This window comes from Jatropha curcas, chromosome 10 (assembly GCF_041381405.1).
Source record: "Jatropha curcas cultivar XTBG-Jc1 chromosome 10, XTBG_Jcur_1.0, whole genome shotgun sequence".
NCBI lineage: Eukaryota > Viridiplantae > Streptophyta > Magnoliopsida > Malpighiales > Euphorbiaceae > Jatropha > Jatropha curcas.
Window position 1 is genome coordinate 4,156,628 of NC_143160.1, and position 16,316 is coordinate 4,172,943.

Below are 16,316 nucleotides of genomic sequence, written 5' to 3' on the forward strand. Positions count from 1 at the left end.
TTCAAAGACATAGTTATTAGGTTAGGGATTTTCAGAGGCCAAGAGTTGAAACTCATTGAAAAAAATAAGCCATGCTGTAGTTAAGAGATATCTTACATTACGAAATACACGCCTGAGTTTCACGTAGGCTACAAATCGAATAAAGACAACATAATCCAAACCCATGTACAAAAATATTGCAAAAAGCTCTTTTGGCTTATAATAGGTTGGGTATTACGGTTACATATAAGTTGTAAACTAGATACATTCTAGCAACTAGCTCCAATTCTAATTATAAAAGTGAAAGGAACATTTTTTTTTTTTCTTTTTCTGAACATGATTGCTGATAGATTGATGCCTTGAAAGTGACTGACAGAAACCTTCTGAAAAATAACTAAGGAGCGAGACATCTCATCACTAACAAATCATCATCAACCACCCATTTCAACATCACAAGGTTTGTTTTGTTGATTGTCTGATGAGGAAATAGATGCTAGTAGATCATCAAATTTTAAAGGAGAATGCCGAACCATGTGCTGGAATATAACCTGCAAGTGTAAATTTCGGTGACAGTATAAGTCAATCAAGCTACTAGCTACGCCCATATATGGAATTGGAACCATGACTATTGCATAAAAGTGCATAAAATTAGCCAAGCAAGCATGAACAGACAATTGGATATATTATCCTTCCTATATCTCGAGAGCAGCTCTCCAAGAGACAAAACAGGAGAAAATGAGACCGAAACTAAATCGTCAGTTAACTTTATCATGTCATATTAACCAAATTGTAAACACACTATAAGGGTTATATATACTATATCTAACGAGAAAGCATACTTGAAGATCACATGCCACACAGGAATTGAACAATGCTATTTAGTAGGCTATTTTGCATTTTTTTTTAATTTCAATTCATTAATTGATGAGTCAACAAATAAAAGCCCTGTGAAGCAATAGGCAGACTTATTAGTTATTAGTATAAACGCCAGCCCTCATAGAATATAAATGCTTCTGCTGTATATAGTGCGCAATATAATGATCACCTAGGATTAAAGCAGATTTCATTGTGCAGTATCGATTATGTATTTTCCTACTAACCTTGGAGTAACTGTCTGCAAAAGCACGTGCCCTATTGACCTTTCCAAGAAAAAGTAAATCAGCTTTCTCAAGCTTTCCATCAACGATACTCAACCCTCCTTCACTAATAGCAAAACGTAGAAGAATTCCTGAATGAAGCCCTGTCTAAAAAGTTTAAAATTGAAATTATCATCTTAAGAGAGAAAAGGAGAGGAAACAGAGCAAGTTTAAAATATAAAAATATAGAAAGTAGTGTCGCATAAACCAAAACCTCTTGAACAAAATCCAATTTCAAGCAGCCAAATGTCACAGGACGATCATCTGATGTAATCAATTTTCCATCATCTTGCAGCTCCAAAACTACCTGTCATATCAACAATATTGGCACCAACCTGTCCTAAGTCCCAAAAAAGAATCCACAACTAAAAGAAAAGGGGAAAAAGGATTTAACAAGCACAAGAAAATAGGTCTCTGAAATCTGAAGCAGGTAGCTGTAAACACCTGTTGTTGGCTTGGAACCTGCCCTTTACTATCTGTGTCGATGACATACTGACTACATTTCTCATCTTTCCAGACTAATGCTAGTGGGGTATTTCCTGTTTGATAGTGTGCATGCCTGACAGAGAATCAAAGTGATCAATAACACAGAATCTTTTATGACATTAACTGTAACTGTTCAACAATGTACAATAAAAAAGTTTGTTACAGCTAAACCATGCATGACGTATCAAACCCATTTGGCAGAGAAAACTAAATTACAAGCGTTTCTTACAAGAACTAATCCATATTTTTCATAGGATGGTAACATGCTTGGCAATTTCTGATAGGGCACAAATCAACTCCAAATAGAAAAAAACATTAACCAAAAACAAGAAGTCTCCTCTGAACTCCAAACCTAGGCATTAAAAAGTTCTATAATCTGGAAACAATATTTGCCTTCTTTGAAACACGTAGGGCCAAGTTCTTAATGTAAGGTGGGCACAGAACTAAAAGCCGAAATATGGGCACCTGCTGGCATTGGAGCAGGTGTCACGCCTGCTTTAATGAAAACAGCATACGTGTTCACCCTTAAAATACTGGCAGGAAGCTCAGCCCATGTGAAGCACCACAAATAAAAAGAGTCCACTGCAACGAAAACAGGATCTATTCCAGAGAATAACAACAAGAGGATACAAAAACACTACAAAAATTATAGTTCCAAAAGGCCTTACTTGTTATAGAACAATAAACCATCCTTAACATAAGGAACTGCTCCTGTATATGTAGACCATAGACCAATTTGGTCGCAATTGTATATGGGAACTGTACTGAATCTATATTTATGGTAAAAAGAAGGAGGATTACAAGCCCCAGTCTCTCCAAGTTTCGAGTTCAACCAAAAAAATCTGAACTCAGCAGTGCAGTCATAAAGGGAGTAACCTCTCCAGCAGACCATGTCTATCACATAGTAGGTTTGATCAGGCTGCAAATGCAATCCACATAACACAGCCAAAAAAAGAAAAGAAGAAGAATTAATTGATTAATACTAAAGAGAAAGAAATGCAGAATCTATGATCGGTTATAAGAATTCTGTACCTCATGGAATATGCAGTCCAGTATACAGTATGATTGAGAAGGCCCTGACACATCTCTTCTCTTCGCTCCATTTGGTAAAGCAGATGGGAATCGATGTAAGATACAGCCATTCCTTTGCCTACTAACTGTTGTTCCATTAGAGGAAACAACGAAGCATCTTTTTCCAGCTGGCCTGGCGAACACATACCTGAAGGAAGCAAAGCAATCACTAAAAAGATAGAAGGAAAGGATTAAGATAGAGATAACTTACCAGTCCTGGGTCAAGCAATCGGGGACGTCAATCATCCACTCTGGTAGCATTAACTGCCTCGCGAACCACTTGCGAGCCTCCACTCCTTTCAGCTTCGATGCATCACGGATGTCGAGATCCTTTGACGGAGCTCCGGATTCTTCTTGTTCAGGATGGAGATCGGGTAACGGTTCGGGTTCAATTTCAATATCCAGCTCCTGTTCAGGTTGTATGTTCTGCGATTCGAGGCCTAGAACGGTAGAGGCTAAGCACCGGGCTTGTTGTTGAGCATCTCGGCGGCTTTGAGCTTGCCGCTGTAAAGTCAAGTCCCTCCGCCTCTGTTGGTCGGAGAGAGCCGGCCTCTTGAACGGACGGCGGAGATCGTGCGGTGCCATTTCCTTGAACGCCCCTATTCTGCAAATTTTCGTTCTATAATCGTTTCAAAATTTTTTACGGGGCGGTTTACTTTTGAAACTTATTTTTAGATATAAACGACATCGTTTAAACCAGAGGACAAGAAAGGAACTGAAAGTGCAGTGAGAATCGAAACGCGCCGTTTGGGAGATGAGTTCGTTGAAAAATCTGGCCGCCACGGTTGTAATTTTAACTACCACAACTACTCAAATCAAAGGCGGATGTTTCGATGTTTGGTGTTGTGCTAGTCCTTTCAGACACATATTAACATACACCCACAAACTATGAACAATAGAGTCATTGAACAGTTCTCTCCTTGTGATCTCCGAACTCAAAGGTCTCCCCTTATAATCACTCTGTCGTTGCCTCCGATACGTGTTTTTCTGATTTTACGGTGTTCAGTGATTTAGTTTTGATTTTGCCTTTGGATTTAATTTTTGAAAATGGAGATTCCACTGTTGCGTTACCAGAATATATTATTCGACCAAATTCAGAATAATAGTAGCCTTCCTTTCTCAGTCTCGGAGCATAAGAGTTTTGAACAGAAAATTTTATTTTCTTTATATCGTTTTTCATTCGATAGAATTAAATGGAGAAGTCCATTCACTAAGATCCGGTGTTGTTCACTGGATCAGGGGCTACATCCACGCCCTAAGCCAAAGCCGTCTAAAGTTGACATTGAAGTAGAAGTTGCCAGATCGCGAGATACCCAAATCAAAAGACCCAGCAGGAGACTCTGTAGTCAAATAGAGAAGTTAGTTCTTTATGGGAGGTATAGAGATGCACTTGAGTTGTTTGAGATCTTTGAGCTTAATGGTGGATTTGATGTGGAAAGCAGTACATACGATGCTTTAGTCAGTGCGTGTATAGGATTAAGATCCATATCAGGAGTGAAGAGAGTATTCAATTACATGACGAGTAATGGTTTTGAACCTGATCAGTACATGAGTAACAGAGTACTGCTTATGCATGTTAAATGTGGGATGATCATCGATGCACGTAAATGGTTTGATGAAATGCCTGAGAGGAATTTGGTATCGTGGAACACTATAATAGCTGGGCTGGTAGACATAAGGGATTATAGGGAAGCATTTAGGTTGTTTCTATTTATGTGGGAGGAGTTTTCTGATGCCGAGTCCCGGACTTTTGCTACCATGATACAAGCGGCTGCTGGATTGGGATTGATTTCTATAGGTAGACAGTTGCATTCATGCACTTTGAAGGTTGGGGTGGACAGTGACATATTTGTTTCTTGTGCCCTGATTGATATGTATAGTAAGTGTGGGAGCATCGAGGATGCTCATTGCGTCTTTAATGAAATGCCGGAGAAAACTACTGTAGGATGGAATACTATCATTACGGGTTATGCACTCCATGGCTATAGTGAGGAAGCTTTGGACTTGTGTTATGATATGCGTGATTCTGGTGTTAGAATGGACCATTTTACATTTTCTATAATAGTGAGAATATGTGCAAGATTAGCTTCTTTGGAGTATGCTAAGCAAGCCCATGCTGCTCTAATTCGTCATGGTTTTGGAACGGATATTGTGGCAAACACAGCACTTGTTGACTTTTATAGCAAATGGGGGAGAATAGAACATGCAAGACATGTTTTTGACAAGATGCCTTGCAAGAATGTCATCTCCTGGAATGCCTTGATTGCTGGATATGGTAACCATGGTCAGGGAGCTGAGGCAATTGAGTTGTTTGAGCAGATGCTTCAAGAAAGGATGAGACCGAACCATGTCACTTTTCTTGCTGTTTTAACAGCTTGTACCTATTCTGGTTTATCAGAGAGAGGGTGGGAATTTTTTCAAGCTATGGGTAGGGATTACAAGGTAAACCCCCGGGCCATGCACTATGCATGTATGATTGAGTTGTTAGGTAGAGAGGGCCTCTTAGATGAAGCCTTTGCATTGATAAGAGGTGCTCCGTTCAAGCCCACAGCAAATATGTGGGCTGCACTATTAACAGCTTGTCGGATACATGAGAACTTGGAGCTTGGAAAATTTGCAGCTGAGAAACTTTATGGAATGGAGCCAGGAAAGCTTAATAACTATATTGTGCTTTTGAATATATACAACAGTTCAGGCAAGTTAAAGGAAGCCGCTGCTGTCGTCCAGACTTTAAGAAGAAAGGGTTTGAGAATGCTTCCAGCGTGCAGCTGGATTGAAGTTCTGAGACAGCCACATGTTTTCCATTTTGGAGATAAACACCATCCCCAAATAAAGGAGATCTATCAAAAAGTTGATGACTTGATGAAAGAAATATCTAAGCACGGTTATGTTCCTGAGAAGAAAACTCTGCTTCCTGATATTGATGAGCAAGAACAGCGAGTTTTGTCATACCATAGTGAGAAACTGGCAATTGCTTTTGGGTTGATCAAAACTCCATATTGGGCACCCTTGCAAGTTGTTCAGGGCCACCGGCTTTGTAGTGACTGTCACAAAGCAATTAAGTTGATAAGTATGGTTACTAAGAAGGACATTGTGGTCAAGGATTCCAGTAGATTCCATCATTTCAAAGATGGGAGTTGCTCTTGCGGGGACTATTGGTGATAATAGAAAAATATTGAGCGGTAGAACTGTCAAAAAAATTTTATGCATTAATTATTCTATTGTTTTCTCCTCTAGATATAATGATGCAAGCACAAGTTGTTATTGTAATTTTTTTCAGGTAATAAATAGGAAGTAAAAAGTTCTTCAATCACTTGTTCTTCTATATGAACTCGGAGCCTCACATTTCCAGAGAAAATTTCAGTAATATTGTCAAAACTCAGTTTCCATAACTCAATGTTTTAACTTTTATTTTACACAAGAAAGTACATAATATATATATATATATATATATATATATACACACACGCATTTTTAACTTTTCTTTCAATAGTCTATTTGCAAGATTGAATGCAAAATTTCTGACAAATACATAAATCAACTATGGAGCTATGTAGTGGCGTTTTCAATAATTTTTGTGCTTTTTTTCTTTTTCATGCGTCTCAGATTATCATCCTATTTCCTTTTTCAAAAGTGAATAATATTTAAATCTCATTATTTTGCTCTCATTTAATATACTGCTTTGTCAATAAATGTGTTATAATTAAAGTACTACTCTACATGTCCTAAAATATAAATTCTTAAAGGTCTTTATATAAGGATTATAACAAAGCCAAAGATAATTTGAACAATTATTATTCTCAAAATCAATAATTACTTGTAAAAGTATTTATTATATTTATTATAAATAAGAATAATATTGAAAAAATATTATTTATTATTCCTTAAAATACTCAAAACGACTTATATCTTGTGATGGAAGGAATACATTATTATTAGTTAAATTTTAACATAAATAAAATTAAAATCTCAACCACTAATCATCAAAAGGAACCCTGTCTAATCAAATGTTTGACTATAATTTGGCTAAATGATAACAACAATGTAATATGGATTATCTTTATTAACTAAATAGAATGAAGTTGGGCATCAATAATTCCGAAAATAGAAGGATGAGGACGAAGGAGTTAAAAAAAAAAAAAAAATCCCGCAAAACAGAACACAAAACGGCAGCGTATGTGCAGAGAGCGGCAACAAGCAACAACTAGGCGTGTGACGTGGCGCCTGTATCCCTCCTACTTCCTCCTGCATCAAGAGGAAAAGCGAGGGAGTGAAAATTGAAAGAGTATTGGTTTCGTGGAGTTGCAGCTAATTAGGGCAAGAGATAGAATTATAGAAGGCTTCCATTATTTGCAGTAGATAGATATTATTTTCTTTTTTTTTTTAGTTGATAAAGGAGGTGATTAGTTGTATCCATGGAACATACATTTTGGGGTCATTTGCCGCTATTAGTGAGAGCAAACTCAAAGGAATCGGTGGAATATATACTTCAAGCTCTCTGGAGAACCCGAAAAACCGGTCTCGATGCGGCCGACCGCCATGTCATCTGCGAGATGCTACAGCTCCAAAACGATGCCGACCTTGACCCTGTACGTATTTAATCTTCCTTCCCCAATTTATACAAATTTATGTTCTACTGATTTTAAGTGGGTACCTTTAGTTGATTATGTTAATGACAGTTTCTGCGATTTAAAATTGGCCTTAGTACCTATCTTACTGTAAAAGAAAGAAATTATTAATATACAGTTGTATGGATAATGGGAATGGTAATGGCAATGTTTAATTTGGTTAATTGGTATGGTGTAGTTGCTGCAAGTCAGTAAGTCTTTCATTGGATTCAATATATAACTTGGGTTTCAGAATCTGTTTTGATTTTTTGCTGGTATCTCATTATTTCCTGGTCAGACTTATGCTTTGTCTTTGTTATTCAAAAATGTTTGTACATGTAGGTTTGTCACTTTTAGTTTTCTTTAATCAGCTACTAACATCTTCTCCTTTTTTTGTTCATATTGAGTTGTTAAAGTTCAATTTTCTAACTTTCTGTGTGTTGTGTAGCTCTTGGTTTGCCTTCGCATGTTGATCCGAAGGTGTGTTTATGAGAATATAAGCAAAGATGAGATTCAAAAGCTATTTCCCAATGAGGTTCTGCCTGAATTGCAAAGACTGTTAACCATTCTGTTGCAAAAGTTTCATAAAGAATGGAGGGAGGATGTATTCAAGGATCAGGTCTCGTATTATGTTGTTATAAACACAGCCACGTTTACCTCTATTGGTGAGACACAAGTATCTGAATACTCTCAAATAATTCTTGTTCAGGTTATTTTACCCCGTTTGAAGGCAATGACATGGAATATGGCAAATAAGGATACAGCAGAAGTGACAGAACCCATGGCTGTGATAAACTTAAAGGTGTCTGACCAACCATCTTTACTTTTAATAGCTAAGGAACTTTCCTAGAATTTGATTCTGTTTTGGACGAAATTTGAGCCAAGTTTAACAGTTATCATCAAATCCTGAATCAAAAGCGGCATACAAAATGGTAGCAATGTGTTCTTATGCACATATTAATTTTGAACGCTCTTTTTGCAGCTTCAAAATGATGCTCCATCTCACTCAGGAGAATTTGAAGTAAAGTTCCAATTGGCTAAAGATACTTTAGAAACGATGGTAAAGTCTATGTACTGCATAAGAGACCAGTTATCTGACATGGTAAGTACTACGCATAAACATTACCAATTCTTTCTTTTCCCCCCTGTTTAGACTAGTTGTTTATGTCTTGTTAAATTCTTTTCTTGGCAGGATAGCACATCGAACATGCATTTATAACACAAGACCAACAGCTTAGTTTAGTAGTTACCTATAGGCCTCAAAATGTTATGGTGTGGTTCGGATTTGAAATCTATTTTGCTTCAAGATTCAATGGTACACTTTTGTAGTTATTAAAATTAGCTGGATCATATAGAGATGCAAAAATTTTGCTTTGCATTTGTTTGGTTACTGGGGCCACAACATCCAGACTGTGACTCTGAAAGGTTTTATTTAAACCAGTAAAACTTTTAAGATTCTTTTTTCCTATATGCAGCCTTGTAATTAACAATATAATATATGTAATTTGTGAAGCAGGATCTGATATGATGAAGATGTCAGCTTGGTGAAATTTGGTTCTGTTAGCTGGTTGAAGCATCTGCTGTAATGAAAATTCATGAGTAATTGTGTATGATAATTATGCAATCGTGTCTTTGTTCAAGGTTAGGAAGTCACTTGGCTTTTAGTGTATACTACAAAACCTATGTGGAATCATATTTGAAAATGAATTGCAAATGCATGGCACATGTTGGTATACCAAAATATACATTGGCAGAAGAGTGTGAAAGCGAAAGCATTGAGGTGAGAAATGATGGGCACCATTTGCCATTTGACAATGCTTTCTTACTAACATCTGCAGGTTTTTCATTTTCTCTATAAAAGCTTAAAGATGCCAAACATCTGTGGCGCTGATGCAATGATGACTGTGGTAGTATGGTGGTCAAGTGAGGTAAGGAAAAAGAAGATGCTTGTTTTCGAAAAAAATAATAAATTCTTTGATTAATATAGTATTATGCAATATCATTTTGTTGGAGTTACTATGAAAGTGAAAGAGCATGCATGACCATATTTTATCTGGAAGCTAAATAAGTGAAACCATATGAGAGTCTCCATAGGCATTTTGATGCAATCTTTATCAGAGTTAGATACTAAGATCGATGCTATCTCAGAAAATCATGTCTAGCATATTCCAGGTAGCTCCATGATTTATTTGTTACTATAATTGCTTCTTGTTGTTCACTGAATAGCTGCACTGACGATATTACCTTATTTGGAGACTCAAGTTTTATATGATTGTAGTAAGGGTTCATTCAGATACATAATCATTTAAATTTTTTTTATAAATTTATTTATGTCATATTATTTATAGGCTTAGCAATTAACTCTAACAACATTGGTGCAGTAGTTGCTATCAAAGCGATGGGCAACACGGACACCTTCAATTCAAGACTCAAGTATTGATTTATTATTTTACAAATCCCATATTATTAATAATTTTTTATAAGTTTTTGACGTTTATTTGGTTTGGAGCAGATTGGTTAGCCAACAACCCTAATATTCAAAGATGTCTAACTTTCCCAAATTTTTAGGTTTCTTGAACCAAACCCTAATTGTGTATGGTTTGAGTTTTATTTAGTTAGCCCATATGGTCCACTAGTAAATAAAATGTACTCACGAAATCATGGACTTGCAAAAGAAAACAAACAAAGAGTCTTATGTGTACAGTATGTTATAATGAAGTGTGAATCCAAATTCCGTCCACCGTGTTAGGTATGGAATTTGAATTGACAAATGAAGCAGCGTTCTATCTTCTCCTCCGTTCCATCATGCTTTAGTTTCCAAGTACCAACGGTGATTTTTTTGGTTGGATGAGCAAATCTTGCTCTTTGGTTTTGTGACTTTTGTCCTTTTTGTAGGAAAATGGTCAGCTTTTGTGGGAGGTTGGGTTGACAATGGCACATCTTACACGCATCAATTATTAGTTATTGCAACTTCCTAACCAACGACTTAGTATTTATGCGTAATAATGATTTTACTGAAATAAAAACAGCCTTACATATTGATTTAGATAGGTGATTAATTAAATTCTAACGCTTGTTTCAAAGCTAATTACAAATTATAGATAAAATGAAGATAGTTTATTAACTAACTTCAGCCAATATTTGTTGACAAAAGAAGGCTCAAATCCTTATATAAACAATTTTTTCTAAATTAATATTACCTCTTAAAAAATTGAAATTAAATCTTTTTTATAGTGTTTTCTTATATGTTGATCCCTAAAAAATTTTTTTAGATCTATTGTAAACTAAAATATTTGTTCATATACATAAATATATAATTAAATTGAATTTTTAATTTACAAAATAAGTGCTCCCTGCAAAAATTACAGATTATTTAAGAAAAATGTAATTTACGTATTTGTGAAAATAACAAAATTTTCTTAAATGTAAATAGTGAGTGAACCAAGTCAGAAAGCATTCACTGAATGAAATTTGACATCTTCAACATCTTAGGAATAATTGAAAGAAATGGAAGAGATGTGAAAAGAGGAAAACCAACTAAATTATATATGATTTTGGAAGTAATGAAAGAGACTATTAAGTGTGAATAATTATATTTGGTATTAGAAAATGGAGCCTATGCTAATCTATATCGTCAAATGTTTTTCCCATTTAATACCTAATTGAATTAGAACCTTCTAATTGTGTTTCCACAACGAAATTAGGGATCTACGGAGAGGAATAATCATTACAATCAGGACTCACAGAATTCCCCAAAATGCTACAAATTCAAGACCTAAGAACGAGCAATTCCATGTTCTTGTCATCCAAAGACTAGACTAGGTCAATTTCACCATCACTCCGTTCATTTAACTTTCCTTTTCTCTCTCTCTCTCTCTCTCTCTCTATATATATATATATAAAAATAAACAAGGACCACCAGCCCAACGAGTCCAATTAAATAAGGCCCAAAACGACAATATGCTGAAGAGAACCGCAGGAAATCAACTGTAGACGATCCAAAACGAGTAATAGAGTCATTGGGACGATAAGTCCTGATTGCCATGGCCATAACCTTCCCTTTTTGTTAAGACTTGTAAGTCTTCAACCCCATCATCTTCCTTTTATTACAATAAAACTCTTAAACCAAAAACACCCGCCGGCCAAACAGCCCCTAACTTTCTCACTTGCTTGCACAATCCCAGAAAACCAAAACCCAAAAAAAAAAAAAAAATAATAATAATAAAAAAAGAAAACAGAAATGGGTATATGACCGTGGCGGTATCATCATCATCATCATCATCACCTGTCTTGTGATAATTTCTGATCCATTTCTATTACAGTCTTAATCCCTAAATTTCCCTCTCAAAATTAACTCAAAACCCTAAAAATTGCAAACGAAAAGGAAATGGCCACCACTACGACCACCAGTCTGGGCGGTGGCGCTGATGATCGGGTGATGGCCACAGCACAGCAGATCGTCAAGAGTCTTAACACTCCAAAGAACGTCAGAGAGGATATGCTTCTGATCTTCTCTAGTTTTGATAACCGGTTATCCAATATAACCGATTTGATCAAAGAGGAATCTTCTCGATTAGATGCCGCCGAGAAGGTTATTTTCCGTTGGGATTCCTCCCACCACTCTGCCCCGTCTTGGGAAGATGCTCCGGAGGAGGCCGCTCAATATCTAACTGCTGTCGATGAAATTCTTGACTTGTTGGATGATTTGTCTCTTCGGTCTGATAATGAAACCGTCGAGCGGGCTGAGACCGCCGTCCAGGTCGCTATGTCGAGGCTGGAGGAAGAGTTTCGTCACCTCTTGATTAGGAATACGGTTCCCCTTGATGCGGAGCGGTTGTACGGATCTATTCGGCGAGTATCGCTCTCTTTTGTATCAACCGAAGGGGAAATTGATGGAGAATTTGGGAGTTTCGGAGAGGTTGATAGTGAAAGCCCGTATTTTCACGAGAGGGGAGGGAGTCTGGGTGATGATTTGTGTGTGGATTTGATAAATAGCGAGGCCCTAGAGGACCTGAAAGTGATTGCAGAGCGGATGATTCGATCTGGTTATGAAAAGGAATGCGTTCAGGTTTATAGTAATGTTCGTAGAGATGCTTTGGATGAGTGTTTGGTTATTTTGGGAGTCGAGAAACTGAGTATAGAAGAGGTGCAGAAAATTGATTGGAGAACATTGGATGAGAAAATGAAGAAATGGATACAGGCTGTTAAGATTGGGGTCAGGGTTCTTTTGACTGGTGAGAAGAGGCTTTGTGATCATATTTTTAGTGGTTCTGATTCTGCTAAAGAAATTTGCTTTAATGAGACTGCAAAGGGGTGTGTGATGCAATTGTTGAATTTTGGGGAGGCAGTTGCTATTGCCAGGAGGTCATCTGAGAAGCTGTTTAGGATTTTGGATATGTATGACGCATTGGCAGATGTCTTATTAGATTTGCAGGCCATGGTGACAGATGAATTTGTGTGTAGTGAGGCTAAGGGAGTGCTGGCTGGACTGGGAGACGCTGCAAAAGGGACTTTTGCGGAGTTTGAGAATGCAGTTCGGAGCGAAACTTCGAAGAAGCCTATGCTTAATGGAGAGATTCATCCACTTACTCGCTACGTGATGAACTATGTGAAATTGGTTGTGGATTATAGTGGGACACTGAATTCCCTTCTGGAGAATTATGAGGGTGAGTCCAAAGATGATGAAGAAAGCACAACTCCTATAGCAAGGAGATTGCTGGCCTTGTTATCAACTTTAGAGTCAAATCTTGAGGAGAAATCAAGACTGTATGATGATGCTGCTATGCAGTATATATTTCTGATAAATAATATTTTGTACATAGTGCAAAAGGTTAAGGACTCAGAACTTATCAAGCTTGTAGGAGATCAGTGGGTTCGCAAACGCAGGGGCCAGATACGCCAATATGCTACAGCTTATCTTAGAGCTGCTTGGACTAAGGCCTTGTCTTGTTTAAAGGATGAAGGGATTGGTGGGAGCTCCAGTAATAATGCCTCTAAAGTGGCTTTGAAGGACAGGTTCAAGAATTTCAATGCACACTTTGAAGAAATCTATAGGATTCAGACAGGTTGGAAGGTCCCAGATCCGCAGCTTCGTGAAGAGCTTCGAATATCTATATCTGAAAAAGTTATACCAGCATACCGTGCATTTCTGGGTAGGTTTGGGAATCAGCTAGAAAGTGGAAGGCATGCTGGGAAATACATAAAGTACACAGCAGAGGATTTAGAGAATTATTTACTGGATTTGTTTGAAGGGACACCTCTTGTTCTTCACCACCTGAGAAGAAAAAGTTAATAGGATACAGGACTTCTGTAACAGGTAAGCATGTGCTCTCATCAAGCATTATAAGGAACAGTGTTCATCTATTTACTGTATCGAATGATGTGCTTTGTATTTGCTGGTGTTAATGTTTTAAACAAATGTTTCTGCTAGTTAAACAGTGCTCCTTTTATATATATATATATTAAGCTTTGTACATGTATCATAAACCATAGTCTTTTTCTATTTTGATATACCCTGGTTCATGTATTTTATTGTCATGAATCACCATCAGTATTGAAGCATATGGTGGCTATACTTTTCCAAAATCATGTGGGCTATTCTGTGTGAATGAATGCTGAGTTTCAATTTGCTATTGCAATTTTTTGTTGTTCAAGTATCTAAAATCTTGCAAATATAATCTGTGTGAGGTTAGCAGGATGCAGGCTGAGAAAGATGCACTATTTTTAAATGGTACCTTGTGGCTCATCCAGTCATTGGGATAGTGGTCTCTTGATAGCGAGGCTCTTGTTATGAATGAATGATTGTTCCTTTGGTTGCTATAAACATCTTAACATCAGTGTGTCTTACAGATTTCTAAGTGATGAGGCAATCTATTTTACCATCTATAAATTATACAAGCATGTCAGTCAAACACACCCCACCTCAGCTTCTCCCCTCCCCAATGAGAGGAAGTTAAACAAGGGGATAATGTGAAGCAGTGGTTCAAAAAATGATTTGTGCCACTTGGTGAAGAACTTCCAAATCAATGAAATTTGAGTGTAGGCATGAATGATGAATTAATAATAGTCTTATATTTTTTTAGGGACTGACTAACGCTAATTGGTACAGTAATTGTCTACGCTAGAGCTGATAGCCAATTCGCAAATGAAAAGTCCAGTACGGTTGCTGGGCTGTGTTATATGATTGGGTTGAGACCGTAGCTTGTAATTCTTGTTATCAATGTTTTTTAAGCTTGATTACTGTTAGCAAAACACCTCAATCCATTTTTTGTCAGCAAAACACCTCAAATTCACACAAGCCACAAGTAAACGACATTCATATATGTACGAAACTAGTTTCTTGGTTAAGTTTAGAGCTGCTGCCCCAGTTACAGAATTCATGCAGAGGATTATTAAGTTTAGAGCTGTTACTGTTAGTTGATATGCTTTTCATAAACCATGGTTGTTGATACTAACACTTGAGACTGAGTAGCATGCCTGCGTATCATCCATGAATGATGCCAAAATGGAATGGGAAGTAATTCCACGTTTGACTCATCTCTTTGACGGGTGACGCTGAATATTGATGACCTACCAATAGGCTTTCAGCTCAATGTGGTTTTGATTACGATGTAAATGTAAAAATACACAAAATCAACAAATTAAAGAGATTTCATGTAGTTAAATGCTTAGAAATTTGCATGTATTGCATTAATAATTCATTTACGGGCCTGTCATGTGTTTGCTTCCCCTGAAGCTGTTGATTCAAGTCTGAAGTTGCTCTCTTTGGTTCTTTTGAAGGACAGTTATTGGAATCACACACACACACACACACACACACACACACACACATATATATATATATATATATATATATATATATATATATATATATAAACTAGTCGCTGCCATTTTGTGCAAGTGTTAATTTTTCTGTTCCAATAATACTACTTGTAAGTTTTCTAGTGATAATTGCAAATTAACTGTTAATTCTTTATGCCTGAATGAATGGTATTTTATTCATCAATCTAATGCAAACCCATCCATTTTATGCTCCACTAATCACTTAAGTGAGTAAATGCTAACAAATCATAAAAATGCTAATATTTGTTGGGTTTTGTCTCTTACCTGAACTCAACCTGCAGAAGGCACCATGTCCATGTTCCTGATCAACTGGAAGCATAAGCCCCTCAAGCTTCCTAATAAACGTGGCCAAAGAACGTGCAATGTCTGGCACTGAAAGCCAGAGGGATCAATTAAGAAGGAACAGGCTCACGCTCTTCTTTTCTAGTACTTAAGCTTTATTTATTGCTAATATAGACAAGTTACATCAATTTGTATGCCCGAGCCATGAGGGACTCTTCACCCCACCAAATGGACCACTCTAGTGGATTTGCTGTCTTTGTCTTTCTGTGATATAGAGGCTTATATCTTATGGCTGGTTGGCCAGTGTGTTTCTTGATTTATGGAGGTGTCGTTTCTTGGTCCTAGTAGAATGGATATGGATGGGCATTGTTAGGGTTTTATTTTTAAACCAGGGAAGAGATTTGTGGGGTTTAACTGTCTTTTTACCCTTTTCTTTTCAATGAATAATATAAAGAGAAAAATTAAATAGCCAATAGGATTAGTGAAGTTGATAAGGATGAGTGCTTCCCTTGTTTATCAATCATGAAACAGTTTTTGATTATGTAGGGAGCACAAAGTAATGGGTGCACACTTAAAACCACTTGGACCCTAGAAAGAATTCAGGGATATTTGCAAAATTCTCTATGGACTCATTTACCCTTATTGAAATTTATTTTTTAATAATAAAATTATTCCTCTTTAAATTAACTTTTTATATTGTTAAAATATTTTAATTAATGCTAGAGAAATTATACTACTAATTGTAAACATAAATGAAATTGTCTAATTATGTACATAAAATTGATTATATTATTCTTGATTTGATGTTTCTTATTATTTTTTCATTTGATAGATCAAAAATAAATTATACCCTCAGTTATAGTGTTAGTTGATGAATGTTTGTTTGATGTAGCCAAATTTTTTACAATTATTG

The 16,316-nt window shown here is 36.6% G+C and overlaps 4 protein-coding genes across 11 annotated transcripts; 3 read left to right on the forward strand and 1 right to left on the reverse strand.

The window, feature by feature from the left end:
- Window positions 1–55: 55 nt before the first annotated feature.
- Window positions 56–3,394, reverse strand: LOC105640199 (snurportin-1 protein). 2 transcript variants are annotated; one of them, XR_001047160.4, is made up of 7 exons: window positions 2,884–3,394; window positions 2,634–2,820; window positions 2,270–2,520; window positions 1,560–1,674; window positions 1,330–1,422; window positions 1,080–1,219; window positions 56–527 (listed from the first exon to the last, which is right to left on the reverse strand). XR_001047160.4 is itself a non-coding variant. In XM_012224448.4 (7 exons), the coding sequence occupies exons 1-7, from the start codon at window positions 3,255–3,257 to the stop codon at window positions 411–413; spliced, it is 1,281 nt and encodes a 426-aa protein (XP_012079838.1). In that variant the 5' UTR covers window positions 3,258–3,394; the 3' UTR covers window positions 56–410. The 2 variants fall into 2 exon arrangements, 1 of the variants encoding a protein (XP_012079838.1); XM_012224448.4 differs by having other exon boundaries at window positions 1,080–1,223.
- Window positions 3,395–3,487: 93 nt separating this feature from the next.
- Window positions 3,488–5,982, forward strand: EMB3141 (Pentatricopeptide repeat (PPR-like) superfamily protein). The gene has a single exon (XM_012224449.4). The coding sequence runs from the start codon at window positions 3,720–3,722 to the stop codon at window positions 5,832–5,834; it is 2,115 nt and encodes a 704-aa protein (XP_012079839.1). The 5' UTR covers window positions 3,488–3,719; the 3' UTR covers window positions 5,835–5,982.
- An 807-nt stretch (window positions 5,983–6,789) lies between these two features.
- LOC105640201 (hypothetical protein) lies at window positions 6,790–10,070 on the forward strand. 7 transcript variants are annotated; one of them, XR_016322809.1, is made up of 6 exons: window positions 6,790–7,261; window positions 7,728–7,898; window positions 7,989–8,081; window positions 8,262–8,381; window positions 8,477–8,920; window positions 9,118–10,070. XR_016322809.1 is itself a non-coding variant. In XM_089726566.1 (5 exons), the coding sequence occupies exons 1-5, from the start codon at window positions 7,088–7,090 to the stop codon at window positions 8,606–8,608; spliced, it is 690 nt and encodes a 229-aa protein (XP_089582692.1). In that variant the 5' UTR covers window positions 6,790–7,087; the 3' UTR covers window positions 8,609–9,020. The 7 variants fall into 7 exon arrangements, 4 of the variants coding, with proteins under 4 accessions (XP_089582692.1, XP_037496329.1, XP_012079842.1 ...); XR_016322810.1 differs by lacking the exon at window positions 9,118–10,070 and having other exon boundaries at window positions 8,477–8,704; window positions 8,796–9,020; XR_005178588.2 differs by having other exon boundaries at window positions 6,794–7,261; window positions 8,793–8,920.
- Window positions 10,071–11,288: 1,218 nt separating this feature from the next.
- On the forward strand, window positions 11,289–15,723 carry EXO70F1 (exocyst subunit exo70 family protein F1). The gene is made up of 2 exons (XM_012224453.4): window positions 11,289–13,595; window positions 15,403–15,723. The coding sequence occupies exon 1, from the start codon at window positions 11,667–11,669 to the stop codon at window positions 13,569–13,571; it is 1,905 nt and encodes a 634-aa protein (XP_012079843.1). The 5' UTR covers window positions 11,289–11,666; the 3' UTR covers window positions 13,572–13,595; window positions 15,403–15,723.
- Window positions 15,724–16,316: the final 593 nt, after the last annotated feature.